Source organism: Fistularia commersonii, chromosome 13 (genome assembly GCF_037954325.1).
Source record: "Fistularia commersonii isolate RoL2024-O1a breed Wild chromosome 13, RoL_Fcom_v1.0, whole genome shotgun sequence".
In the NCBI taxonomy this organism is placed as follows: domain Eukaryota; kingdom Metazoa; phylum Chordata; class Actinopteri; order Syngnathiformes; family Fistulariidae; genus Fistularia; species Fistularia commersonii.
Window position 1 is genome coordinate 9,985,375 of NC_141296.1, and position 27,881 is coordinate 10,013,255.

The following is a 27,881-nucleotide window of genomic DNA, read 5'->3' on the forward strand; positions in this document are numbered from 1 at the left end:
CCATGTCCCACAGGCAATACTGTGGGGGTTGCTCCGGGAATATGGGGTACCGAACCCTGTTAAAACAAGCTGTTTGGTCCCTGTAGGACCGCTATCGGAATTTGGTCCGCATTGCCAGTTTTAAGTCAAATTCGTTTCCGGTGAGAGTTGGACTTCGCCTGGACTGCCTTTGTCACCAATTCTGTTTATAACTTTTATGGTCGATCTCCATTCCCACCCTCATCTATGGTCACGAGCTGTAGTTAGTAACCGAAAGAACAAGATCACGGACACAAGAGGCTGAAATGAGTTTTCTCCGTAGGGTGGTCCAACTCTCCCTTCGAGATATGGTGAGAAGTTCAGCCATCCAGGAGGAGCTCAAAGTAGTCACCGCTCCTCCGCATAGAGTGGAATCAGATGAGGTAGCTCGGGCATCTGGTCAGGATGCCTCCTGGACACTTCCCGGGGGAGGTATTCCAGGTATGTCCATCTGGGAGGAGGCCACTAGGAAGACCCAGGACATGCTGGAGAGACAAAGTCTCTAGGCTGGCCTGGGAACACTTTGGGATCCCCAGAAGAGCTGGACCACGTGGCTTGAGAGAGGAAGGTCTGGGCCTCTCGCTGCTGCCCGCGCGACCTGGCTTCCAATGAGCCGCAGAAGATGGATGGAAGGGATGAATAAAGTAAATTGTAAATTCTGCATTCATAATTTGTTTTCTCATGGTAACAGTTTTATTTATAAACACAAAAAACATTATGTCATGTCAACTAAACAGTCACTTTTAACTGTACATAAGTAAGTCATACATTTTATTTACAAGATCAAAATCTCTGTGTTGGATACATTCTTATAAAGATTTCTCATAGATCTTATTGGGTTTAACTGAATTCATGCTCCTTTTCATGTACAATTCATGTACATGAATTCATGAATTCATGTACAAAATATGAACACAAATAATGAATTCTTGGACACCATATTAAAGTCCAACATACCACTTTGTATAAATTATCTTGATAAAATAACTTGAACTTGCAATATGTCAGTTATCTCTAAATGATGGTTAACTGTATGAAAATCTCTGTTCTATTATCACTGGTAAGATAAAGCTATGAAAGCGTACCTAGTAGAATAGTGTTTCAGCTCAATTTGACACGTCACATGATTCCTAACTCGATCAATACTGTTTCGCCACAGAATCTGTATTGGCATCTATCCCAAGGAACCTCACAGCAAAAGCAAATACCTACATCTTCATGATGAAATGTACACTCTGACAGCTAAGAATGATTTAAAAAAAAAAACGTGTATAAAATATAAGCCGAGTTTTAAGCTGCTAAAACTGAACTATTTCTTTAGTAAATTTCAGTACACAGGTTACATCACAGCACTGCTCTTGCAAACCTATAGTTGGCAAATGGAAAATTCTTCCATGCTAGTCAACTGCAGAATGTCTAAGAAGCACCATTGAGAGCATTTGGTTTTACCTCTTTCATGTCTCTCAAACAGAGTCTATATTGACATTGGAGAGAGGGAAAGACTGAGGCTGATTATATTATTAGAAGTAGTATAGTTTAATACAGTTTAGTATAGTTTGGCTGGGAAATAAAAGAATCACCTATTCAGAAGGAATTTTTATATGAATAAGTATCATATTATCTGTTTAGCTACAGGAAATTATATTTGATTCAATATTTGGACAATATTATGTTAATTTTTCTGCAAAACGTTGGATCATTTTTTGGGTCATTTTCAGGTATTTTCATTGAGATTTTAATGTTACAAGTCATTTTTGCCAGTTTTTCTGCTGGTGAATTAAAGATGCTTAATTCCCAATTTAATTATCTTGTTTAACTGAAATGACCTTAAAAAAAGGTAATTTAGACAAAGGCAATACATTTACAAAATATTCAAAAAAAAATATCCACAAAACAATATCACAGGTTGATGCTATTTGATAGACAGAATACTGCCTTGAGCCTTTCGTATAGTATATCACTTCATGAAGCAGTGTAGCAACAGTAGTTTAAAACAGTATATTAAGATATGTCAGTTTGAATAGAGATTGGAAATCCCGACATAACCAGGGCCTGTTCAGGTTCATGGGTCTAGAATGTTGAAGCTATTCTGTTACCACCTGTTCTATTAATAACACGGGAAATCGTCCAGCAGTTCCAAGAAGGCCTGATAGGGTGATCATAATATGATTTGTCTTGGAAAGCGCACAAAGCAAATTGGCAATTCTAATGCTAGACACTATGCCAACAATCCATCTGCAGTTAACTTTCAAAAGGGCAGACAATATATGCTACCTCAATGCTTTAATGCTGATGCGTTGTTCAAAACCATGATCACAAATGGATTTTTAGGATAACCGATTATTGTCGATCACCAACAATATACCACTGTCCTTTCCAAGCAAATAGAATTGAGAAATAAATGAAATTCAGGATACCACTGGGTCATAGCCAGTAACAGATAAAACAGCAATTTCACATTACATTAGCTATAACAAAAACTTTAGTTTGAATAACTTGTAACTTAACATATAAAGATTAATCAGCAGTGAAATCTGTGCCAAACAAGATTTTCCAACTAGGTTTGGACCCAACAGTTCTCCGCATAAATAGATGTATGGGTTTCAACATTTAAATAACAGATAGTTGTTCATGCCTTGTGTTGGATCGTATTTGAAAGTAATTCAGATGTCATTTAATAGCTTAGAGTGCATAATAATAATAATGAGAAATCACATAAACAAAAAGATAGCTCCATGTAAACTTGAGAAAATTAACTTTCAGTTTCCTTTTAGGAAAACCTTCAAAATCATTACTGTTTTTGCATGTTCTAAAGTATAGCCTTTAACCTTTGAACCATGCTAACTGTCCATCTCCCTCATGCAACGGACACAGATAACACAGATTCAACCTGTCTCTTCCAGTCACCCTTGAAATAAAAGGAATACTGATTGAAGACAACTTTATGTGTATGTTGGAGGGGATCACTGCACCACACACATGGAGCTGCGAGGGTGGTTGACTGTCCTGGCCACGGTGTCCTGACAGTAGTTAACAATGTCCGCTTTCACCACACGCTAAAAAATGCAGAGAGACAAAGAGGCAACATCATGGAACCAATTATTCACATTTATAATGCTAAGATAAGTATTACCTGACCAAAACCAGTTTTAGTGGCAGTTTCATATGATTTTCTTTACGCAAAATATAGATGCAGAGCATTTTACCCCAGAAACACAATGCACATAATAATACAATAAAACAGAGTTTGGTTTTATGGTGGTCCACCATTAAATCAAATGTGCTTTACACATATCTGTATTTCTAGTTAATTAACAATATAAATGGGAAAAATTGCATTGCATGTTGATTATCAAGCATGTAGAGTGTGTCTACTCTACAGGCAGAAATGCAGTTCTATAGCCAAGGGCCGTGACCAACGTCAGGCTATCTGTGCCAAGTGTCTCTGTCACGTGATTTGTTTTTTTCTTGAAACTTGACCAACAAAAGCTCACTTCTCCCTTATGTCTAGTCGCCAGCTGGGAGCAGTGCTAATTCTGAATCTGGTGATATGTTGCAATGTCTAGCTTTTCATATTATGACTGAGATATGCATGAAGATGAACTTCATAAAGTTTACAAGCCATGTTCTTATGTGGAAAGATAATAGCAAAACTATTTTGACATTCCCTAAAATGTATCAAAACATTAGTCTACCTCTTGGGCTCACTTAGATCCCACATTTTACAGGCTCTTTTTCTTTGATGTCTTGAATACACAGCTTAAAAAGCAATGTCAAACACTTCTGGTACATACATTCCAAAATGAAATCCATGCAATGATTCAAAATCCAAGTTAAAATGTTTGTGCACCTCAACCACAAGTTGAAGGAGGTCCAACTGGAGTTTGTCTGGCTTTAGCAATTAAAAAACGTCCAAAAAGGCTAGATTTTTTTTTTGAATAGCTGTTGTAAAATGGTCATGTTTCCAATACAACAAAGGTGATATGTTTGATTTCTAGTATATCCAAACATCTAATCTACATGGCAGTACTAAGACAACCATCAACATAAAGACACACTTACAGATATATAAAAGATGAATTATCTAACTCTATGTTTTCTACAGAAACATACTTCAAACTATTGAACAGAACATATTTTGCTTTGCTGGACGGTCTCCTGTCTAAAGGGGCCTTCATCCTGCGGGTAGTCCACCAGCTCTGCCTTCACGATCCTCTGAGGTGGTACAACAAAACAGACCAGGGGAGTAATAGAGGAAAGCAAGAGGACAGAAAAAAAAAAGAAAATGGCTGAGACATACGAAGAAATAATGAAAGATAATGTACAGACAAGAACAGGACAGAAAAGTAGAAATAAAAAAAGAAACCAAAAAAGAACTAGAATGTGGAAACACACAACAAAAACTGGAAGCATGATCTAAATTGTAAAGGCAGAAGAAGTTGCAAAGCCCCTGGCATGTTTCTGAAAATGAAAATATTCAGAATAGCTAACTTTTCAAAATAAAAACACGAAACGTGTCAAAATATATATGACGTCAATGATGGGCACTGTGATTTGATGGGCATTTCGTGGCATTTGTACAAAACTGAAGAATATTTCATTAAAATGATGTTTAAACAAAAGAATTGCCAACCCCTACGCCACGGTGCTGCCCTCAAATAAGTAATGTCTTATAGCAAATATAAAAAAATTAATTTGGGTAAACCAGCAGCATCATGACAAGTCATGTTCAAATTACAGAATGTTTGATTTTAAGAGTGGAACAGGCTGCTGGTCTCTGTGCAGCATAACAAAAAGAAGACCACATGTCTTCATACCAGTCACCTGGTTGGCTGTCTGATTAATGAGCAGCTGAAGTTGGCTGTCAAAGTCAGTGACTGATCTATATCCTTGCTATGTGATCTAAAAGACAAAGGACCATGACGGAGAGGGCTTCCAGGCAGACATAATACTGTCGTAGGTAGTGACCTCCATGTTAAGCTCTCAAAATCCTGACAGCTGATGATAAGGCTTCACTGGGTCTGTGACTAGACTCTTCGCTCTCTTTCTAAGTATATGGAGCATTTATAAACTATCTCTGAGATTTTAACAAGTATTTAGATAATTACTATCTTTTTTGACCATTTCAACATAGTATTGAGCTTTTAAATAGAATAAAGGAAATAATTGGTGGTATCTTACTATCTTATCTCGCATTTTGTTAAGTAAGATTACACGGATAATTACATGGATGATTTTCTTTTTATGGTTATTACCATTGGTTTGTTTGACAAATTGAAAATAGGGCATATTTAAACCACTTTTTGACATTTAAAAAATGTTGGAAAACCTAGGAAAAACAGACCCTGCCATCTTTGTAATCCTTCACATTAGAAACATAGCAACATCATTCTTTAAATTAAGTAAGGGAGACATTGTTTTTAGGTCAAATTCAGAGTAGAGATGCCATTCCTAACATTGTGACAATTTACATAAGCAATGGTCCTGTATCAAGGCTTTTAAGACATTCAAGACTTTGTGATTTTAGTAGCTCAGTATCACTAGCAGATAATTGCAACACTGTGCAGTTCCAAAATCAAGGTTCCAAAATGCTTTATGTCATTATGCAACAAAATTCTGCACATTTTTTTCCTTGAATAGGAAACTGATTCCACCTCTCAACCTACTCAATTGGCCTGGATTAAAACACTTTGTTTTCTGAGAGAGTTATTATCAGGAGGGGAGAGAGAGCAAAATAGACAGACAGCTCCATTAGTTCGTGGTCATTTTCTGTTAGTCACAGAAGTGTTGTTGATAGGAGAGGGGCTTGAGAATTTGGCCAGTCCTTCCATTACATGCTCTCCCCGCTCTGGGGGTCCTGACCCTTCTCCAGCCCACAGCTCATCAACTACTAACCCAGCCAGTTTGGCTCCAGCAGGTCATATCAGACCAAGGATTAATGCTTCTGGGGGAGGTAGGCCTATAAATCCTATGACTGCCACATTTGGGCACCCTTGGTCTGGCTGGCAGGCCTAAACCATCCTTAAGCTTTAAATGGTACAAGATAAACCAAATAAATCAGACACCCAACCTAACCTTCTCAACCCTACAACTACCTACCTTTAACCTCTGGCCTCATGAGTTAATGTGGTCAGTGTGGGACTATTTACAGTGTTTCAGGCAGGGATCTCATCACGGAAGGCAGACATAACAAAGTTGTGTTTACACAACAAAAGGCCCTTTACAGTGTGCAGAGACCTCTACTGACCTGACACCCTCTGTTTGACCCCCTATAAGTTCATGCATAGGATTACATATCATGCTAGGAGGGAGAAACATGAAAGAATTGTCTGGGTCTGCGCCCACTTTCTGGCAGTCTTTTAAAAATTCAGTAGAGTAGGTAAAAAATCAAAAGTGTATTTTATAAGGGTTTTTTAGGTATTAGCTGTCATTACAGGGAGTTAAAAGAATGCTCTTGATGGCTCACCTGAGATTGCTCTATCTCTGCTTTGTTGAGCTTAACACCGAGTATCTCTGCAGCAACTCTCTGAAAACAAAGGTACACCTGGAAAAAGTGATAACAAAATAATTAGTCCAAAGTTAGACTGGTTGACTCTGATGTCCTATAATATCAGTCTCTTAATAACTTAGTATTAGGGATTTGCTGAATCAGCTGATACTAACCGAGTCACCGGTCTTGGCTGACACAAACTGACTGATGAGACCATTCTCTTGGCAGAAGCGCTGGTGTTTGTCACTCTTCACTGTCCTCATGTGCTCTAGATCAACTGTGGATGAAACAAAGCATGACGTCAGAAAACCTAGAGATAAATGGCGATTTATATAGTGGTTACAGAGCACTCTCTATAGGCTGACTGGCACATATCTAAACATAAACAGAAAAGATAACTGTTTACACAAGTTGAGATGGAAAAAGTCTGCCCAAGCAAGTAGTCATATAAAGGAATGTTCAGACAAAATATAATTCAATTGTTATGTATCATTCAAATCCACTTCCTATTGGGAAATTGTTTAGGCTGCTTCTGAGGATGATCATTTCAGTTTCCATTACCAGCCGGTATTCAAACTCAATGTAACACATTCCACAATGTAAACCGAGGACAGTCTCACCCTAAAGCCATGAACCTGTAGTTGAACTGAAACAGATAAATCAGCAAAGCTGTGGAGAAATTGTAAGAAACAAGTAGTGAAAGAAGACTTCAGGGTAAATCAAGTGAGAGTGCAGATGGAGAGAACAGTTTGACTTATGAGTGTGGTGGCCTTTAAGGTGGATACATAGGCCCAAGATATAGGACTGTCATCTGTCACACTGATTTACTGTGAGCATATAATGTCAGTGCCTTCTTTTTAGCTATTGTGGTGACTGCCTATGCATTTGACTCCTGCACAGTGATACCTGGTGCTTTGCTTCTCTTCTTCCTTAGTATGGGGTCACATTGGGGTCGATGAAGAAGGTCACCTGGGGGTCTTGCTACTGAAAGCAATAGCCTCACTCTTTATTTCTGGCATTGTGTAGAAAGGTAGCCACACCCAGTATCTGGTGCATACATGTCTATGGTACCTGAAGGAGGTCAGGCTACTGTATGGTGTTGCATTTCTCTCTTCCCCCAAAGTTTTACTGTCTTTGTGAGTTTTCATGGAACTTGCGAAAGATTAACTTGTTCTCATGTCATTTAGCGTATGTGTTTGTGCAAAGGAGCAGGGAGAGGAGCAAATAAAATCAAAGGAGAGATGTAAACATAGATCTAAATATAGCACTAACAATGACTGAGATAGTTGTCTTGCCTAAAGAGTTTAAGGCCAATCTATAAAGACAAAATGGCAAATTCGGTAACAAAAAATTTTAACTAAAGTATACAGCCATCATTATGAGTGACTTGTAAACATAGACCTTTCAGGGCAGAGGCAGAGACTTCTACATCAACTCGGAGTACAGGACAGACTGTCATGTCTCTGCCTGTGCATAAACATAGCTATCTCATGGGCGTCAGCGAGTTATTAATTCCAGTCATTAACAGCAGAGGTACCCTGCATGCTACTAGAAGTAAACACTGCTAATCCTTTGGATCCTGCACACTTGTAAGAGGCTATCAATCACATGTCAGAGTCACATTAACCAACATTAACATAGTGACCACGGAGCCAGAGGGGGTATTGCACAAATCCCGTTAAAAAGAGCAGGGTCAGTGGGCCTATGAGTAAGACAAGCCATCAGACCAACTTCATTCCAAGATACAAAGTGAGAATAAAGATGTAAGAAAAGCAGAGGAGCTGGCGGGGATGAGAAGAGATGGTGAGGGCTGCAAGAAAAGAGAAGGAAAAAGGTTAAAAAAGATAGAAAAGGGAATTATTCAAAGGAGAAAAAGCATGAAGAATGAGGAGTGCAGAATTTTGTAAAGTGGAAATCTACATTTTTGGAGGTAACACGGCCACAGCAGTGCTACTGTCCAAGAACATTACACAGTATCAGGATACTTTCATCAAGATTATAAAGGCACACATTGATAAGACCGAGTTCAGCACAGTGAATTAAGGATTCGGGAAAAACTGCAGTAAATCCTATATCTTGGCGGGATTAAAAACTGGTATCGAGAGCAGTTTTGGGATCCAGCACAAAACTCTTCTCAGGTATTGTACTTTTTAGTAGTAACAATGAGTTACTTATGACTTAGTATTTCATAGTTCTGCTGCACATGTATGTATTCTTGCAATAGCCAATGCAGAAATATACATAACAAGACTATAAATCAAGTTTCTCAGATCATAAAGAGATTTGAACTGATTTAAGAACAACAAATCCCCACCGAAATATAGGTGGGTCTGCATTCTCACCCAGGAGAATTTGCACCATGTGGCATTTGTCTGTGTAAACTTAACTGAAGGCTAATCCCAAACTTTTAGTGTTTTACTCAATTTTTCTTCTTAATGTACCCATTTCTACTTATCAGGTAAAAACAATCTTTCTAAGATGATCTGGTTTCCCTCTATTTCTGTCAAACTGTACAGCAGCTTAACAACCTCTAGGAAGTGACGGCAAAAACGAAATAAACTGTTTAGGCCTCTAAGCACATTGAGATAGGGGAGAGGCTCATCACTCGTCAAGAGCGATGACTCTCCCCCCTCTGGTCACCATCAATGTTTATTTAAAAGATATGCCTGTTAATGCGCTGAATTATAAGACAAAAGTTCCAGATTAAAATCTAATGGATACATTTGTTTTTTTACTGCTTGGATTTGGTTCATTGCAGAAATGACCTATTACATAGATGGAAATGGCACCATGAGAATAAATTTTGGATGTTCGTCTGCACAAGTCAGTTTCCCAACAGTTGACTTAGTTCCTTCATCGCAAGAATCCTCTCACTCAGCATCAGATCCAGCCAAATCTTGAGGTTTTCTAATTGTCCCAAATGTCACATTTGGCCCCACACATATGGTGCTTTAGCTATCTAATTGTTTATCTATAGCAGATCTGTTGTGTAGGACTAGGTGTTGATATCCCTCGATAAACACCTAGTCCTACCAGATAAGTAATAAGTAATTAGTCATAAGTAACATAAGTCACAAGTAACTTATGACATAGGAGTCATAAGTAATTTTTAAATATATATTTATATGCCAGAGTAAAATATATACATATATATACATATATATCAAGGATTACTAAAAGCAAATGATGTCTGTTTTGAATGAGCGGATGAGTAGCTCTGTCATTCTAGCTTTCCTCTAAAAAAATTGAGGTGATTCATAACTAGTAGTATTTGCACTGCCGGATCAGTTGCACAGCAATCTGGATTAGCATTCAATCTCCATGCATTGTACATTTAGACAGTTGGTGAAACATTAAAGCAAACCAAAATTCTCTCCACCTCAACAGGGTATGCAAAAGGGTCTGGTTTCATGAAATGGAGTACACTTGAACCAATAACAAATACCTGAAACTATTGGTCACATTTTTTTTTTTAATCAGATTTGGAGGAAAGAACCTGGCACAGAACCTTTTCTTTAGAGAACTCTGGTTCTTTGTTGGTCATCCTTTCGGAAATCCTACCCTGGATCATCACTTGGCTTTTTAAAACCAAGCTGCAATAACAGAGGCACATTCTGTGTGAAATAGGCAGCTGTGGGACCAATTTGTAGTACTTTAGCTACCGGCATTACGAGAGATGAGCCTTACATAACAGAGTTAATTGGCAGCACCTATTTTAAACTAAACAGCAATTGCTTCAATGGGGTGTTATAAGGGCTGAGGCTGGAATGTGTAGACTGTGCGTGTGTCTGTATGTGGTGTGGATGGTGGGGCGTTTGTTGTCAGAGGGCTCTCGGAGGTCAGATCCCATTAAGCGAAAGTTACAGGGTTGAGACTACTCAACCTCTGGGGAAAGCCCATCACTTTCAACATTACCTCATACTTTGACTTTCAGGCTCTTCTATGAGTTCAACTCAACATTTCAACAATAACCAAAAAGAACCAGGAAGTATGTATAGTATAAATAAGAATAAGAACAACTTTATTTATCCCGAAGAAAATTGATGTGCCAGAGTTTCAAGTAAAACATAACAATAATAAAGTATAGTAATAGTATATATATATATAATATATATGATCATATATAGTATGTATAATAATAATAGTATAGTATGTATAGTCATTGGAAGGATTCTCAACTTTTTGCAATTTGGTAAATACATACATTTCTTGTAGTCTTGATTACTGATGGTAGCCTTTAAAATGAAAACAGCAGGCAAAGAAGTGACAGACATTAATAAAATTCAAAATATCTACCATATCATTGGCCTTGCAAAGAATTCGCAAGAGGTTCCAAATAATCAAAAGTGTTATTTCTCGTGACATATGATCCGTCTTCATCAGTACAAATATAATATCAGTGAATTAGTAATCCGACTGTAAAAAGCACAGACAGTTCAACACAAAGAGAAAGTGCTTTGCTCCCGTAAGTTTGGCTGAATTTAAAACTTAATTACATTCACTCGCTATTGTAAATTCAGTCAGAAGAAACAACAAAGCTAATGACAAGCCAATAACAAATTTCTAACTAGATCAATATGCTTAATTAGAGATGGAAAAATGTAACACCAATGTCAAGCCTACAAAATCCAAGTTTGCTTGCCAACCTGGAAAATGTCAGGATAGTTTCAAGACATATTTGAATCAGCAAGGAACAGGGGCTCAGTACCTTGTCTTACCGCCAAACTGGTACTCTAGTTGTGGGATGCAATGAAAGTATAACATCAAGGAACTCTACAGTTTGCCTTGGAAGAACCTGATCCTGTGAAACAAACTGTGAAAATATTAAGGGACATTGAAAAAGGAATTGTGACTGATCTTTATCTGCAGTTTTATTCTAACAGCGGATTTGTATAGATATGGTTTTCTGTGATGCTGACGAAAAATGTGCAATGAGCATTCAATTATATAAGAAGTTGTAGTACAGTAAAATGACTCCTCTGTTAGCCTGAAGTAAAATTGTATTATTATCTTATATTGTTGCCTTTTTAGTGTTTTTTTTTCATCTGGATTATGCAACATTTAATCTGCAAATTACTGGGACATGAATTGTCATTTTCCAATTAAAAAAATTAAAATATAGTGAAATAAATTCAGTGCGTTTGATAAATTTTGGCAAGATTTACCTGGATAAAAATGGTTGAGTGGGTTTCAAAGACATTGTTTTCATTTAGATTTAAGTGACAGGTAAATCAAAATACACACTGCTTGAGTTCATAAACCCAATAGGTTAACTTGCAAAGGTCCTCTTCACTGTGACTATATCCTGACTTGAAACAAGGGAAGCGGTGTCTTTGGTGTCTCGCAAATGCCACAATGTTACATGCATAATAAAGAATTTCTCCAGTTGATAGTGAGTGACATTTTATTTACTCTTAAATTTTCAAATACAGGCTGAAAGGAAACCTTTACAACCTAAAATAAAGTGGGTAAAAGTAGAATAAATCAATCATTCTCAGTGTCGCCAGATCTAATCAGACAATGATTTAACTTTCACAGTGCTCATGACTTATAAACCAAAATTTACATGGAACGCGTAGATGGTTTGGTCAACTCACATACACAGCTTGGAGGTAACTCAAAAATCTAATTTATAAAAAAAAATTAAGAGTACAATATTTAAATCACATAACAGAATATACCCTCCTAGGTCACCACCAAGAATTCAGCTCAATTTCCTTTTTTCAATCAAAGGCACAAAAATCTGAAGTGTCACAGAAGAGGGTGTGTTCTCTGTGCTCTGTGCACTGTGCAGTCATTCAGAAGTCAGGTAACATTCAGAGGTAATGGTACTCTTAACACTGACAGTATTGTTTATAGTTAGCAATGTTTGTTTTTCAAGAACTGAAACACATTAAATGATAGAAAAATGTCTGAAATTGAAATTAAATTCAATATAACTGTTGACCCTCTATATTATAGAACAATGATTTCACAATCACTGTAATGTAGAGCACAATTTCTCAGTAACCTTGTGAGTTCTGCACAGACAGAAATAATGTTTAACTATATGAAATATTGTGTGGCAAATTAGTAAGAAATAACAATCCACATCTTAAATCTAGAAGTAAATAATATTATGATGACTTTTTAAGTGATTACAGACAGATTAAACGCTGTTAGTAGCCCGGTGTTGTCAAGGCAGGCAGGGTCTAGCAGGACTCGGGGGAATCCTGACAGAGACAGAGCGCTCTTTGTGCTTCGGCGCCCCTGCCCCGGTGGCCTGAAACGGGCCGGGAACGTCAAGGGACTTGCTTTCCACTAGGTCAGAAGTGTTCTGTCGACAGCTCATTGATCACAGCTCATCTTGTCATTTGATAGTTTTTAGTTAAAAAGATGTGCAGACTAACACACACACACACACATACACACACACACATGCATTCACACTTGAAATCATAATCATGTACTCCACAGTGGCCACTAAAACAATGTGGTCTTCCTTCCCAGTCAGGGAATGTAATACAGAGCGTACTGTGGTAGCTGTCGTGGCTAGGAGAAAGCCGGAGTGTTTGGCTGGCAGAATAACAGTAAAACATGGGACTGCGGGCCTTGCAGGCACCGTTAACAGGCTCCCAGGACTCATTAAAAGTGAACAAAAGGTCCAGTTCTGAGCCGACCGCACAAGTTGCTGCCCAAGGTTTCACTAGCCATGTCCTTCTAGCTCTTCTGTTGCTGTTAAACTAAGTGGACTTTTATCGGCAAGCAGTAATAATACATGCCTCTGTGAGTAGACAGCGGAGCAATGAGCTATAATAATTATATTGTACAAGGGAAAGTGTTTTAATTGTTGACATGTTGCATCCCTCTATTTCTATGATTAATTATTAATACATTCAAGTGTCCTGACACGTATCAAACATGTAGTGTAAGTGGAATATTGTCATGACTACGATGGCCTGAACATTTTCATCTTTACATCAAACCCACCATAGATAGCATGGAGATTGAGTTGTCAAAACTGCCTATGCTGACATCAGCCAAGTTAAAGTCTGAAGTGGGATCAGGCTGCAGAGTCTGATGTAATATTTCACATCAAGAAATTATAAATCTAGCTAACAGGAAGAATATCACATACATGGATAAAATATGCCTGTGGATCCAGATTAATTGGTTATTTACACAATCCTTTGTCAGCAATGCCCCTTCCAGGAATTCCTCTAAATCAATGTTGTGTAGAAGTGAGGAAATAAAGTACAGCCTGAGTATGATGAGGGTTCCAGGCTGCACTCAGGTCAGGTGGCTAAGCTGCGCTGTACAAGTCAAATGGCCCATGACTTACCACACAAGAAGGTATTCCAAGACTGATCATCTACTGCATGTGCAACAATATTTGCTTTCTGGATGGCTAAAATGAATGAGGACTTTCCATGTTTTGACAGGCCTAGGAGTCAAGAGGGATGAGAATAGGGACCTTAGTCAAAGAGATGTCACAATTTTATCAGTATCTGTGTAATTTTGCATAGAATAGCAGACCTGGTACTTGTACAGCTTATGTGGACTTCATCTCATCACCCAAGCTACAATAATTCACCCATCTTTTTATATTCTTGCTGCAACTTAAATATGTATTTTCAGTCTTTTCCAGACTCAAAGACAGTTTATTAATAGTTATTGAGACAATTTGATCTGCAAGTCTGTGTTGACCCTAACCCTCATAAAATTTGAAGAGAAGCAGGAAACACTGGGTTTGCTGTAAACTGTAAACATTCCAGGTCTTTATTCAACCATACACCATGCCTCACTAGGTCTTTATACTGTATATATAATGTTTTACAGTGTCAGACCTGTGGTTGCACTACCCACAGTGCAACATAGACAATGCTGACGTGTTCATCCTTTCTATCTGGGGAGGGGTGAGGGTGCCGGTGTAAGAGTACTGGGCTTTTGTCCCACCACATGTCTATTGTGGCTGAACCTTTCCCTTGGGGGCAATTAGGACCTTTTAGTTTGTTGTAAGAGGACCTAAGTACGAGTTGGTTGAGCCAGGAAAAACATTTTTGAGCTAAACCAAAAACAGAAGCGCATTGAGCTCCTCAGCGCTCCTGGACTTCTGAGCATCTCTCTATTAAGAAATGTGCAGGCCTACACTGAACAGACAGGAACTGTGGCAGCTTTACTGGGGCAGGGAGGTGAAGGGGGTGAGAGAGGCAAGGAGGGGGAAGGCTTCAACTTCACCTGAGGCCTTGCCAAGAGGGTAAACAACTCAAGACCAACAATGTTGGTGGCAAGGACATGCTTCACGCGAAGATCCATGTTTTGCTTTGACTTACACATGGCTGGATGGAAAACTGTGGAGAGAGAAGTGCGATGGGTAACGACATGCAGTGAGATCTGCTGTAGCGTGCGGAAGGCAAACACATGCATGTTGTTTAACACAACAGGGACACCAAGCCAATGAAAAGACATTACTGTGGGTAAAGGCAGCTACAGCAAAAGTGTTAGTCTACACATGTGAGAGATAAGCCTAAACAGAAGGCCTAAGACTAAGTGTTCGCACATCAATGTGTAAATGTTGGAGCGATGGTGCAGAAGAGAGATTTACAAATAAAAGAAAGGAAAAGGGAACTAACAAAAAAGAGAGGGGTAGAACAAAATTTGAGACAGAAACTTTCTTCATGCAGGGGCCTTATCTATCTGTTGAAGGGAACATTTCCCATAACAAGCTGAGAGGATCTGCAGCAAACAGTATTACAACCTTTGAGCAAAAACCCATGAGTGATGAGGCAGGGTTAAGAGAACTGAACCTATTTAAGTCACCCAAATAAGGGCTGTACAAGTCCATGATGAATATTCCTAGAGTTCCTGAGGGAGAGAGGCCTAGCAATGGGAAGGGTGATGGGTTGGGAGTGAACAGGGGTCTAGCAATCCGCACTCAATAAAAACAAATTGGTTTGATAAACAACACAGACTTTATGTCTACAAAGAAATATGTGCACATTTAAAGAGTTAACAAGGAAAGTGACAAATAATATTCTTACAAAAAAAATGAATCAAATGTGATAAAAAAAATATTATAAAGGGTTGTTATCATTATTGTAAAATTGCAAAGCAAGTCATTTTATAATAACTATGGTCCTATTTAATACCAACATGGAAACACATGGGCAAGAAAGCTGCAAAATGTAGAATTATGTCTGTTTAAGAAGAAATCTGATTAATTGTCAAATACAGCTGTTGTGAAGCAACATGCAACGGAATTTTGAGTAATTTCAAAACATGAAAATTACAGACGCGTAGTGGATGTGTAGCAAACATTTCTCTTGAGATATTCTTGTGTACTGTACACTTTTTACACTGGACAGCAGTGTAATAAACAATTATAGTATGTTTATAGACAGACCAAGGGCCTAGCATTCTTCCATTACCCGTGTGTTCCAAGGAACTCAACAAGCTGGTCCCTTTGCCGAAATGCATATTTCTATCTGTGCCGCAAAGAGAGAGAGAGAGAGAGAGAGAGAGAGAGGAAGAGAAAGAGTGTGTGTATGTGTGTGTTCATGTATACTTCCATAAATAATTTCATATAGAAATATACACTGTCAAAAAAAATCATTTTGAATTGTTACAAGCGGTGCCATTATTTAACACAAGTCCCTGGGCAGCATGTCAAGGGCAAGGGTCTGTGAAACACTGGTGCTTAATAAGCAAACTGAACCCAAACATCTATGCTCAGCTGAAGAAAGGAATTACTGTTTCCGAACAGTGACATGGTAGTGTAGGGCAGCCAGGTCGGCATTTGAGAAGAGCAGACACGATCATTAATGATCCAGTCTGGTCTATGTTTGGCTTTATTAGTGCACACTGGCAAAGAGACAGTGTTATAAGTAAACTTAATATAGGTAGTAGATAATAGAGGAAATTGAAACTCATGAGCAACGGTGATAAACTTTGCCTTCTGATCCAAGTTTCAGCCAATTGCTTGTGCTTTCAAAAAATGAAAAAAAATAAAAATAAAAAGAATGAACAACATTTAACGAACTTTCTTTTAAATAAAAATAACAGGTCGCTTCACTAAAACAAATGTCAAAATGAAACACTCAACATTAATTAACTGAATCAAAATGTTGCATTTCACTAAACACTTTTTCATATATATACATATATATATATATATATAGCGGGGCCACTTTTTTGTGAACATGACTGGCTAAATTTACAGACAGTAAATTCTGTCAGAGAATCATTTAAAATGAGATGGCTCAAACAATCTGTGGACACAGCCAACAAAGCAAAATTGGCTAATTCCATTAACCAAGATTGACTCCCACATTCTTTTAATTAAGAAGCCAAAGAGCCATACTTAATTGTTGCTTCAAAGTTAAAATACCACTTAAATCCATGTCAGCAAGTAAGAGGAAATAAAAAATCATCAGCATACTGCAAACATGTGAGCATTGCCATGCTGTGCATGTTTATCTCAGTAAATATTTGAGTGGTGAAACACAAAAACCTCCCCGGGGGGAGGTCCAAACAGGACCATAAATCTGGTGATTTTTCATTTAAAAAAAAAGTCAGTCTGTCTAATTCAGTTGTCACAAACACGTTTCCTTGCAAAATCCAGCATCATGGGAACCATTTGAAAGAAAGCCAAACACGATCCAAAAGAATGCTGTGTAATCATATGTTTAGTGCACTGGTGTTCAGAGCAAAGTATTCAGGTTTGAAAAAAAACAACTGAGGAAAAAATGCTACAATAATTAAAAGGATACAAACAGAGAACGAAAGGAAAGAAATTAAGACAAATAAACAAGCGTAAGTGAGGGCTTTTTTTCCCAACCTTGGACCTGAAAACTCCCTTCAAAAGTAAAGTGTATGAGTCCATGATAAGATACAGAATTTCATAAAGTCTCATGAGATAATCCATTGCTCCTTATAGGGATATCTGTGTGAGATTTTCTTTTTCTTTTTCCCCAATCAGTAGGGAGAGAGAAAACAGGAATAATAAACCAGTCAAAGCAATGAAGCCAAAAGGGAAAGCATGACTATGCAAGAGTAGGGACTAAATATTACAGTGCATGCACTCAACCACACACCAAAACACATCCTAAATACCAAGGCGCCCACTGTTGAAGCCAGGGCATTAGGAGATTCAGTGGATGAAAACACAGAGATTCTGCTCTAGACGTCCAAATTAAATTGTGACCTATGGTCACTGTTGAATAACATTAGTGAGAGCTTCCTGTATGCGGGCAACACTCTGTTAACTGTTCATCAAAGCCCACAAGGGTGAACAATCACCATACACACTTGCACACACTGATGCCTCATTTTACAATAACATGGCAGCACTCATGACTCCACATCTGTCAAGGGGGTTGTTTAAAAAGCGTCATCATTATTACTCGTTATTTTTTAGATGGGTGCAGACAGATAGGAAGGGAGACGTCTGGATAACATCGAGTTTGTCTCCTTTCCACAACCATCCACTTGGGATTTGAATGCAAGCTCGGAACAGGCGAGCCAGTGGGGTTGGGTGTACTCACTAGTACACAGATAAGTGATGCCCTCAGTCCAATGGCCAAGGGATCTTAAATCACCGTCAGTGACTCCCTGGACTTCACAAACATCGGCACTCCCATCGCTCCTAAACCTTATCAACTGGCTTATCACACAGATCAGATCAGTCTGGTGCTCGAACAAACACGTCTGCTACCATCAAACACACACTCCTCCACAGACAAATAGGCATGGAAAATGAAAATTTGTCAGGGTGAAACTGAAATGAATGTACGTTAGTCTTATTTCAAATGCTTCCATTTAATGGATCTGAAAATTACACTCAGCTGTGGAACACAGATATAATGAAGTCTAGGAAATCTCCTTGTATTTCTTGGATAAACAATACTCACTTTTGTTCCCTACCAGGAAGACAACAGGCTGAATATCAGATTCCTCATTGGCCTTCTTCACCATACTGAACCAATCCTCCAGATTCTCAAAGCTCTGGAAGTTGGTAATGTCATAGACCAGGAGAACTCCCTGCATTAGAAAAGACCAGAGGAACAAATATTGGACCATCTTTCATTTCAAGTCACTCAGTCTGACTCTAAGTGCATGGAATTTTGTCAAACTTTCTTTCATGTTAATGGAACAGTAGGTGGCACTGCTCCGCTTTTTAGAATAGAATAGGGGACAGACTCCCACACTGAGGTAAGTTTAGTACAGTTAGTATTTGCTCAAACTGTACTTGAGACGTGATGAAAATTGACAATAATCCAGTTGAGAGAATTGTTTTAAGCATTCTTAAAAATCAGTGCACAAAAAGGGGAATGTTTATTATCTGCTATCTGATGGGGAAAAAAACAGAAAAGCGCTCTTCCTCCCTATTTAATCCACAAATCTGAGTGCTCCACACGAACCACTATGTTATGACTCTTGACCCGTATTAGGGCAAATAATTTCCATTAGGTGAGGGGGGAGTAAATATAAATATGAACTAAACAGATATACTATGATGCATATAACAACAACATAATCTTTCTGTTATCAGTGGTGCATGATTGCAAGGGCTTAAATTAAATGTAAGCAGAATAAATGGTTGTAATGTTTAATTAATGTGCCATATTTAACACAAAATATAAAATAATGGCACTGTGAAGGGACTTTTAATGCTCAATTGACCTGATGGACTCATCAGTCTCTTGATGATCATACTACTCCTGCACGAGTCAGTGATAAGGGTGAACAATGTTGCCATGGCTTTAATTAGAGGTCTACCCAGAGTCACCAATTAAGCCCTGTTACCAGAATGAAACCTATAAACTACAAGCTGTTGACACCAACCTATATAACCAAATTAACACATTTGATATTATATCAGTGTGTATGTGTGTGTGTGTGTGTGTGTGTGTGTGTGTGTGTGTGTGTGTGTGTGTGTGTGTGTGTGTGTGTGTACACATACATGAGCTCCATATACGTATTTATCCAGCATCTTTCCTCCAAGTGTTTGTCCTCCAATGTCCCAGACCTGAAGGGTCACATTTAAATTGCCTAAAAAAAGAGAAAAAACAGAAAACGCCACTGATCAAGAAAAAGTTCACATTGAAATTTAAAGAAAATATTCAGAGATCAACCTGAAGGATTCCATTGACATTTTAAACATAATACTATTTTTTCTTGAGAAAATGATATTACTCCCTATATTCACCTTTCAAATTGGACAGGTTATAGAGCTGTTATACTGGAACAGTCTGGCAGACCCTGGACTTTTTGTGCTTTTTAATCAATGCTTTGTTTTAATAAAGCTCCTCATCTTAGGGTAATAACACCTCAGTTGTAATGGGAGAATGCATTTGTTAAGAATTACTTGGACAAAAGTCAACATTGTTAAAATATATAATGGACGCAATAATTCAAGTATTAATCTTTCATTTCCAGCAGATAACCCACAAATCAAATCTGACTGTTCACTTCAAAGAATCGGGCAATGAATAGCTACGGTTAACCTCTAATTCTAATAAGCTCAATGCTCTTTCCATTAAAATAATGATTGTTGTAAAATAAAACTGCTATTTGCATTTTTACATAGTCTTTGAGGCAAGGAAATTGAGACGAACTGTGTGCTATGAAGAAAAAAGGCAATAATCAAACACAAAATAAGAGGAAAGAAGACGCTTGTCCTTTTGCCTGCTAAAAGAGAAAGAACAGAGAGAGCCAGAGAAAGGGAAAGCAAGAGAGAGAGGCACAAAAACCAAATAAATATTTTCTTCCCCTGGAAAATGAAAGGGGTGGTTGAAAAAAGGAGAAGGAGGGAGGACCAGACAGCAAAGAGTTTATAGTGGTGTTATAAGGGCCCTGCGCTAGGCTGGAGCGGCGATGGAGAGACGAGCATACACTGTGGACACGGCTGGACAACTCAACCGCCTCATAAGTCCTCTTTTTAAAGCAAAGGAAGGAAACTGAGATTCACAGTCACTACATCTAGACTATACAGTGTCAATGTAAAGCTACATTGAGGAATGTGTTGAATAACTGTTCTCTGGTGGTATAAAAAGCTATCCCCGCCCATATACCATGCTCGGACACTCACTTTATTTATCTTTCAAAGTTTCATGCTGACTCATCACAAATTACATTTGTCTGTTTATGTTTTTGCACCATGTCCAAGGCGCCCCTGTCCAACATTGAACCTTAAAAACAGGTCAGACGAAATGCGTGTTGATCTTCTTGGTGTGATGTGAAGCTGATTCGGAATGGGCAGATTCTGAAAGTTAGGTTTTATCAAGTTAATTCCATCCTTCACCGCCTTTTGGCTGAGACATCTGGAAGAGGTATTGTTATAAAAAGCACACACAGAGGAGGCTGTTGTGTGCCAGTCAGCCTCGCCTCACCTCTCCCTGAGTTGGAAAATGTACATTAAGTTTGACAAGCTGGGCCTTCATGGTGAGAGAGGGGCCAACTCTAGCTAAAGCCTACTCTCCCCCCTGCTGCAAAAGACCCTTACAGCCCCATAGGGACCCGGACAGCCACACAACCTCTCCAATACAAGGCAGGGTGAGGGTCCTAACAAAGTTTGGGACCACCCAGCTCGCAGAGCCACCTTCCTCTTCATCAGCTCATCAACACCCAATTCCCCAGAAAATGGGCCATTTAACAACTCAAGTCTTGAACCTGTGTTGTTGCTGCACCATTGATAGAGATGTATGTGGACTGCATTGGAACAACGGTTTATAGTTTAATGCCTAAATGTACAGTAATTATTTCAGGAAAGAAACTTACTGGAAAGAGAAGTCACAGGTTTAACAGCATTTGTTTGAGTTCACATTAAGTCCAGCTGAGCCCAGCTTGTGCTTATGGTTGGCTCTTTTCATTCTGACTCCACCACAACATTTTTGGGGGTTTAGTTCTCCTAAGTCTCCTAAGCTGAAACTGACACAAAATCAAAATAGAATCCATCGTCCAACTCACAAATCAGCATAACTTTTACTTTTAGCACGTAATTTGCTCTTGCTTAATGTTGTTTTATTAGTAATGAAAGAATAGAGGCACTTTGCAGATTTCTGGAGCTTAGGCCCTGGCAGGGATGGAGAAATACCATTTAAAATGCTGAAAATCCCCATTTCACATAGTAGGAAGTGAAAATGGGGTACTTTCTTCTAAATATAGTATTAGTCAATAAACATTTATTCTACTGATCTAATGGGGATACAGAGTGTGGCTTCATTTCTACAGGCTCTGCATAAACAAACAAGAACATTAACATTCAATATAGTGCAGGAGAAAGATGAGTTGAACTTGAGGATAAACGAGGTGAATATAAAATGTTAATGTATTTACTCTGTACTGTGCCCACAGAATTATGAGCAAGACTCGCCTGTTTGGACATAAGCTGTCCATTGGCCTTGTGGAGTTAAAAAAGTGCTGTTTGCTCTGGAGAGAGGAGCTTTCAGAGTGAATAAGCCTGAGAAGTGGCAGACACTCTACAATGAGGAGCTACCAGAAAAGGCACATTCAGCTCAAGAGTTAACATGAAGAATAAACCTAACCTCTGCCTGGAAATGCTTGGGGAAGAAAATATATAAGTGGCACCAGAAAATATGAGGAACTGAAATATGACAGAAAAATATACACGATAAAAGCCATGCTCTCAACACATTTCATATTTTCTGTAATTTCACCACAGATATTGGTGACTGAACTCAGGACATTCTATGCAAAATCACTCCAAACATACATCCTCAGCATTTTAATGCATTACAAAGTATGCAGTGAGCCAATCGGTATGATCTTGTGCAACACCCATGTCCGTGCCGAGTCTTTGAGCAAGCCAGCAGTCCCAAAAGAATATGAAGGTGTCTCACCTGGAAGGCTTATTCGTTTCAGAAAGAAGTCCAGGCCAATGGTTTGTTTGTACTGCTTCCCAAAGGCCTCCTGTGCAAACCTGGTGGCGAGTGATGTCTGAAACAGAGACAAAGGGAAAAAAGGGAAAAAAACAGATTTTTAGCAATCAGCAAGATGAAAAATCTCATTTGAAGATGTTGATTTTGAAAAAAAAAGCTTTCATTGTAATCAAGGCACTTTGATTATGGTAATAGAATTACCATAGTTAATCATACATGTCCCCATAGATAGGTTAAATAACAAGGGGGGGGGGGATCCCAGTGTGGCCTGGAGAAAAATGTAAGATGCTGCAAAATGCCTTCAGGGAAGAAAAGGGGGGCGGGGGGGGCGGGTGTACTAAAGGGTGCGAAAAGTGGCATTTTTGTAGAGGGCTGTGCAACAGAAGCTTTATTTCATTCACACAGAAAAGAATATATGTTTTTTGTAACAGCTTTGTTACAACTACAATTTACACCTGTATATTTTTTTGCATTTTAATATTTCTGTTCCTATTTTCCCCAAACAGCCATAAATCTTGACAGTGATAGTGATGTAACCCTAAAATGTGAGCTGTTGGACATAAATTTTCTCATTATAAATCCATTTTATGCGCCTCCGAAAACTTAATGATTGACTAGACTGATGCGAATGTCTGCCATCTCAATCCTCAGCCAGTCATGACTGTGAAATCAGCAAGAATTACAAAAACAGGTGTTGAGATATGTGTCCCGTCCCCAGGCTGCAGACCTAATAATTGCCACAAATTATAAAACCTCGATCATTGTCATTGTTTTGTTTGACAACGAAAAAAAATTGTATGTTAGGGACTCTCCTGAAATCCATGGGAATTCACAGCTTCAGTTTGACATGCCAAGTTTAATTCATTGTGATGGATGACAGCAGGAAAAAAGTGAAGCACTGAATGTCTATTAGCTTTCTTTAGAGCACTGGGCTTACATAAACACAACACAGGCATGAAGCAATAGGATTCCTTGAGTGTTCCTGTGGCTGTAAATGCATTTTAACATGCCTCTTAACAATTGATGAGGATTAGTGGATTTGATACTAAATTCTTTCTATCAATTCACTAAGTTTTCACTTGAGCCTGTGCCCTTATCTACCTTCAATGATGCTTTGAGGTTTCAGGTCCAGCCCATAATGTCCAAAATGGGGCTTGATTTCATTTAAGTACATTTTAAAGACATTGTTATATAATTATAATAATCCTTATCTAATTTAACCAAAACTTGTCCGAATAAACACAAGTCTTTGGGGATTGCTTGGGCACTGAAATGTATGTGGAAGCCAAAATGAAATTATCAAATGTTTATAATGATTCAAGCACTGATTCATAAAAGAGCCATACAAAACATTTGCCAATGGATGTCTTCTTCATCCACCTTTATTTGGTGAAAAAAAAAAATTATCAACCCACTTCTTTCAGAAGTTCACCAACCTCCGCCAATCTCAGCCAGCAGAATATGTCACAGTCTCAAGAGTGACTGAAAAATTACAAGAGGTGACTGACGCAACAAGGAGAAAATCAGCCATTTAAGTAGCTCAAACTATCATTGACAACACAGGAATAACAAGCTTGGACAGCAAAAATGTATTCCACATGCTCGGGTTGGCCTAGTCGGCCATTTGTCTTGGCATTCCAGTAGCTTGGCTCTCCTCCCGCAACATAGTCCTTTTTTTCCACCATACAATTGGAACTAACCGGCAAATGTTAAAGCTGGCGTAATCCTGACACTCCAACAGAGAACAGCACAGGGTCACCAATGATACCAATGCCGGGAAATGGGGGGAAGTTCTACTGAAACAAGACACTGGGAGAGGGAAAAAAATATGGCAAGCTGTCTACATTCATGTGATGCAACTCAGATGAGCGATGCAGTGCATTTTTGCAGCACTGTATCAAGGCAGGCTTTTTATTCAACACGTACAACAATTGCATTAAAACACAGCTATTCTGCAGCGTCAGAATTTTCCCCTTGCCAATAAGGAACTTTGATGATAAAGTATCAGTTCATATGAGAGGCATGCATCTAAAGCTTCCTTGACACTAAGGGAACACGAACAGTAAATATTGAGCAGAAACTGAGTGTCTTATAGCTCAGTCAAAATAGACTTGTGTGTAAGTTAAGCCTTGTGCATTAAGAGCCTGGCTAAATGTGAGACTCCAAATTTTAAAAACATCTCGTTCCAGTGGACAAGCCTTCCCACATCTCACTATATTTCTGAATGGACATCCAACCACAAGTAAAAATACCACCTAAATCAGTGTCCAAGAAAAACTGATCCAATTGCAATTTGCTGAGCAAATTGACATTAATAAGGGGGGAAACGGCATTCAAGATGTCAGTCAGTGGTGCCTACTCAAAATAGGGGGAAGGGCTCCTGTTTTCTGCCCAAAACAGACAAGCAGGTAAGTCATTCAGACAGTGACGAGCTGACACCTGGCAGCAGCGTGAGGACGGTTATTAATGTAGCGTATCTACTGGGAACTGAGTTGTGTGTGTTCAGTTCCCTCCTCCCTCAAAAGAAATGTAGACTTTTCAGAGTGAGAACATTCATTTTTCTCATTGGTCTCACCATTACTGCTACATTCATTTTCTTTCTCCCAGAGGAAGGAGAGATTAATTACAAAAAGGGATGGGTAGTTGAAAAGCACTTGTCGTTCTTGTCTTCTTGTCCTACATCAGCATTCATTCACCCGGGCTTTCAGACAGTGAAGAAGAAAGTTCATCGAATAAGCATGACAACTGCTTTAGTTTTGTGCAAACAATTAATTCCTGTAGAAATAATTATGTTGCGTTAGATTTAAGGAAGGCCTTTTAAATCTAAATCCATGGGAAAAGACACCAATATTTTTAACCACCAATCCATACACTTGGTGCCCTGACTGTGCACCCCAAGGAGTATAACTAGACTGTTGAACCTCCATTTCAGCAACACAAATTTGTTTGCTGTCACTTGTACAATGTGATGCCAACAATAATGTCACTAAAATGTTCTTTCCCTTTTTTGCACAATATTTACCTATGTCGCTGAAAGATATTCATGTAACTATTTTGGCTTACAGTGTTGGGCCACCTCGAAGAAAATTTGGTCGTCATTGTGTAACTCTTGTGGCTACTTGCCCCTCTGCCACATTTAGGGACACTGTAAGTGCTTGCAGTGCAGAGGTTTAGAAAGGAAGGGGACCTTAATAGCTGTACTTGAGAGCACCATGGTGATGAATGTTTAGCAAACATAGATAGAATGTGCAGATGTTAAAGTAATAATGGAAGCAGTCCCAACAGTAATGAAAACTAAAAGGTGGGTAAAATGGATTATTTATGAAGCCTCAGTATTAATACAAAATAGGGATGAGTATAATCTCAAGTACATTTAAAATGTAACTTTTTTTTTTTTTTTTTTTAAATGTGAGTCTTAGGAAAGTGGTCTAAGGTGCTATTTACCAAAGTGGTCTAAGGTGCTAATTACCAAATGACAGGGAGTAGAGTTAGACTTATCCCTTGCACGGAAAAATCAAACTCACAATTTTTTTTCGGCCTGTTTGACAATTAGAATGAACGTCATTGGAAGATCAACCAAGTGACATTGTCAGGTAGCAAACCACCTATAGTAGAATTTGCTCAGAGCCAGCGGGCAGAAGTAGTCTAAAACCGTGTACGACAGGCAGAAAGCCCACACCTGCGTAAGTTCAGTAGCACATGTAAAATGGATTAAGGGCTGGGTAGACTTAATAGGTTTGGAACAACGGATTTGTGCCCGATATAAATCCATTATTCTATCTTTGACACTGATTTAAGACTGAGTGTGTGTAAACAAAGTACTCCAAATTGACACGCTTTATGTTTCATGCAGTTAGGAGGGAAACGTAAATCATTTTTTGAATGTAGAACAATTTCTACAATTGCTTTGTCTTTAAATCCAGTTTTGTAAGATTGAATGCTTTGTTCTGAGGCGCATATAAGTATATACAGAAGGTGTGGTGTGTGTGTGTGTGTGTGTGTGTGTGTGTGTGTGTGTGTGTGTAATGCAGTTTATTGCAGTGTATGCATACGTGTGTGGCCTTTTCCAATGGAAATTATCACGAGACTTATTAGGATTTTATAAAGACAATTAACAAAAACGGCATGGATTATTTGCCAAGTCATTACTCTATATCAACATGTAATTCAATTCTGAACAGCTTTCCCTGCCCTTCTCCTCAGAAACTTGAATACACTGACAGAATTAGAACTTCATAAATTATACATTCAGGAGAAAAAAAAATGAAAAATAAGTCTTTGCAAGAAAGTCACATCTCTGCGTTGTTTTGGGTGAGTATAAAACATCAGCTGTCTGTAAGTCCTGATGCAAATTAGATAACATTGCAAGCCAAATACTGTGAACGAAACCACTCATAAGCACGAAAGAAGTATTCATGTAGTTTGGTAGATATATGCTCCAATACTGTTCCGTTAGTATTAACTAGTATAGTTAGTACAGTATTTTGGCTCAGAAAACTAATACGTCTCGATAAGGATATAAGCATAACGTCTCGATTACTCGGTAGGTCTTTAGCTAATTGCTAACTTAGCAACATTAGCGTCTGTCGCCATGGCGACTGTGAGTTATTGAAGCGTCAGCGTGGCCACCGGAGAGAACATAAGGGGAACACAGTCGCTTGGCAGACCTTCATTTGACTGTCACAGCGGAGAAATTCTACGTGAAAGTGTTCCCTCCGCGTCGCTGTGTATATTCCAGTTGTGTGTGTGTCTGTCTGTGGGTGTGTGAGTGTGATGGGCTCACCTTCCCACACGCACCGTCTCCAATCACTACTACTTTAAGCTGCCGGTCTTGGCTTTCGTCCTCCGAGTCCGACATGACGTTAATGTGTGCTCAGTTGGCGTGTCTGGAAAAACCGAACACTGGAATATGGTCAGAGGTTTTTTGGAATCGAGCTAAAGGCTAATCACAGTTGGATTAAAACAGCGTTGAGCAGGCGAGCAGACGCCATTTTGACTCAATACACAGAGCTCTTCTGGGGACGGTCCACCCACACACGTTGAACTCGGGGCCGGGATTTAACGTTTTAAACGCTCACACACCAAGCGAAAAATAACACGAAGTTACAATTTAATACTCCATGTCGATAATACCACCTTTACGGCAATGAAGAGACGAAAAGAAAGCGCGGCCAAGTAAACCGATGCGCCGCCGGTATGGTAGAATCCCGTGTGTGACGCGCTGGCGTTACCATAGCAACAAAGGTGGACGCGTAAGTGAGCAAACTAAAATTGCGGTAACATCGTTTAACACACGTCTTTTATAGAGTGATTGGGGATATTGTCTTGGGTGCTTTCCATCTGAGAATTCTGAATTTTCGCGTTTTATTTCAGATGAAGAAAAAGCAATCCCTGTGGTTTTCTTTCTTGATCTAATCTATAAGTAAAAATGTATTTAGTCAGCACTGCGGCCGATTTCCTTCCATAGTTTGCAGGGAAAATATTCTTCAAAATGG

General features: G+C 38.8%; 1 protein-coding gene across 2 annotated transcripts; it reads right to left on the minus strand.

The window, feature by feature from the left end:
• Positions 1 to 688: 688 nt before the first annotated feature.
• Positions 689 to 27,573, minus strand: rab28 (RAB28, member RAS oncogene family). 2 transcript variants are annotated; one of them, XM_086158506.1, is made up of 8 exons: positions 27,170 to 27,573; positions 22,348 to 22,444; positions 19,449 to 19,537; positions 18,397 to 18,526; positions 6,682 to 6,785; positions 6,485 to 6,562; positions 4,132 to 4,233; positions 689 to 3,074 (listed from the first exon to the last, which is right to left on the minus strand). In XM_086158506.1, the coding sequence occupies exons 1-7, from the start codon at positions 27,242 to 27,244 to the stop codon at positions 4,138 to 4,140; spliced, it is 669 nt and encodes a 222-aa protein (XP_086014632.1). In that variant the 5' UTR covers positions 27,245 to 27,573; the 3' UTR covers positions 689 to 3,074; positions 4,132 to 4,137. The 2 variants fall into 2 exon arrangements, with proteins under 2 accessions (XP_086014632.1, XP_086014633.1); XM_086158507.1 differs by lacking the exon at positions 4,132 to 4,233.
• Positions 27,574 to 27,881: the final 308 nt, after the last annotated feature.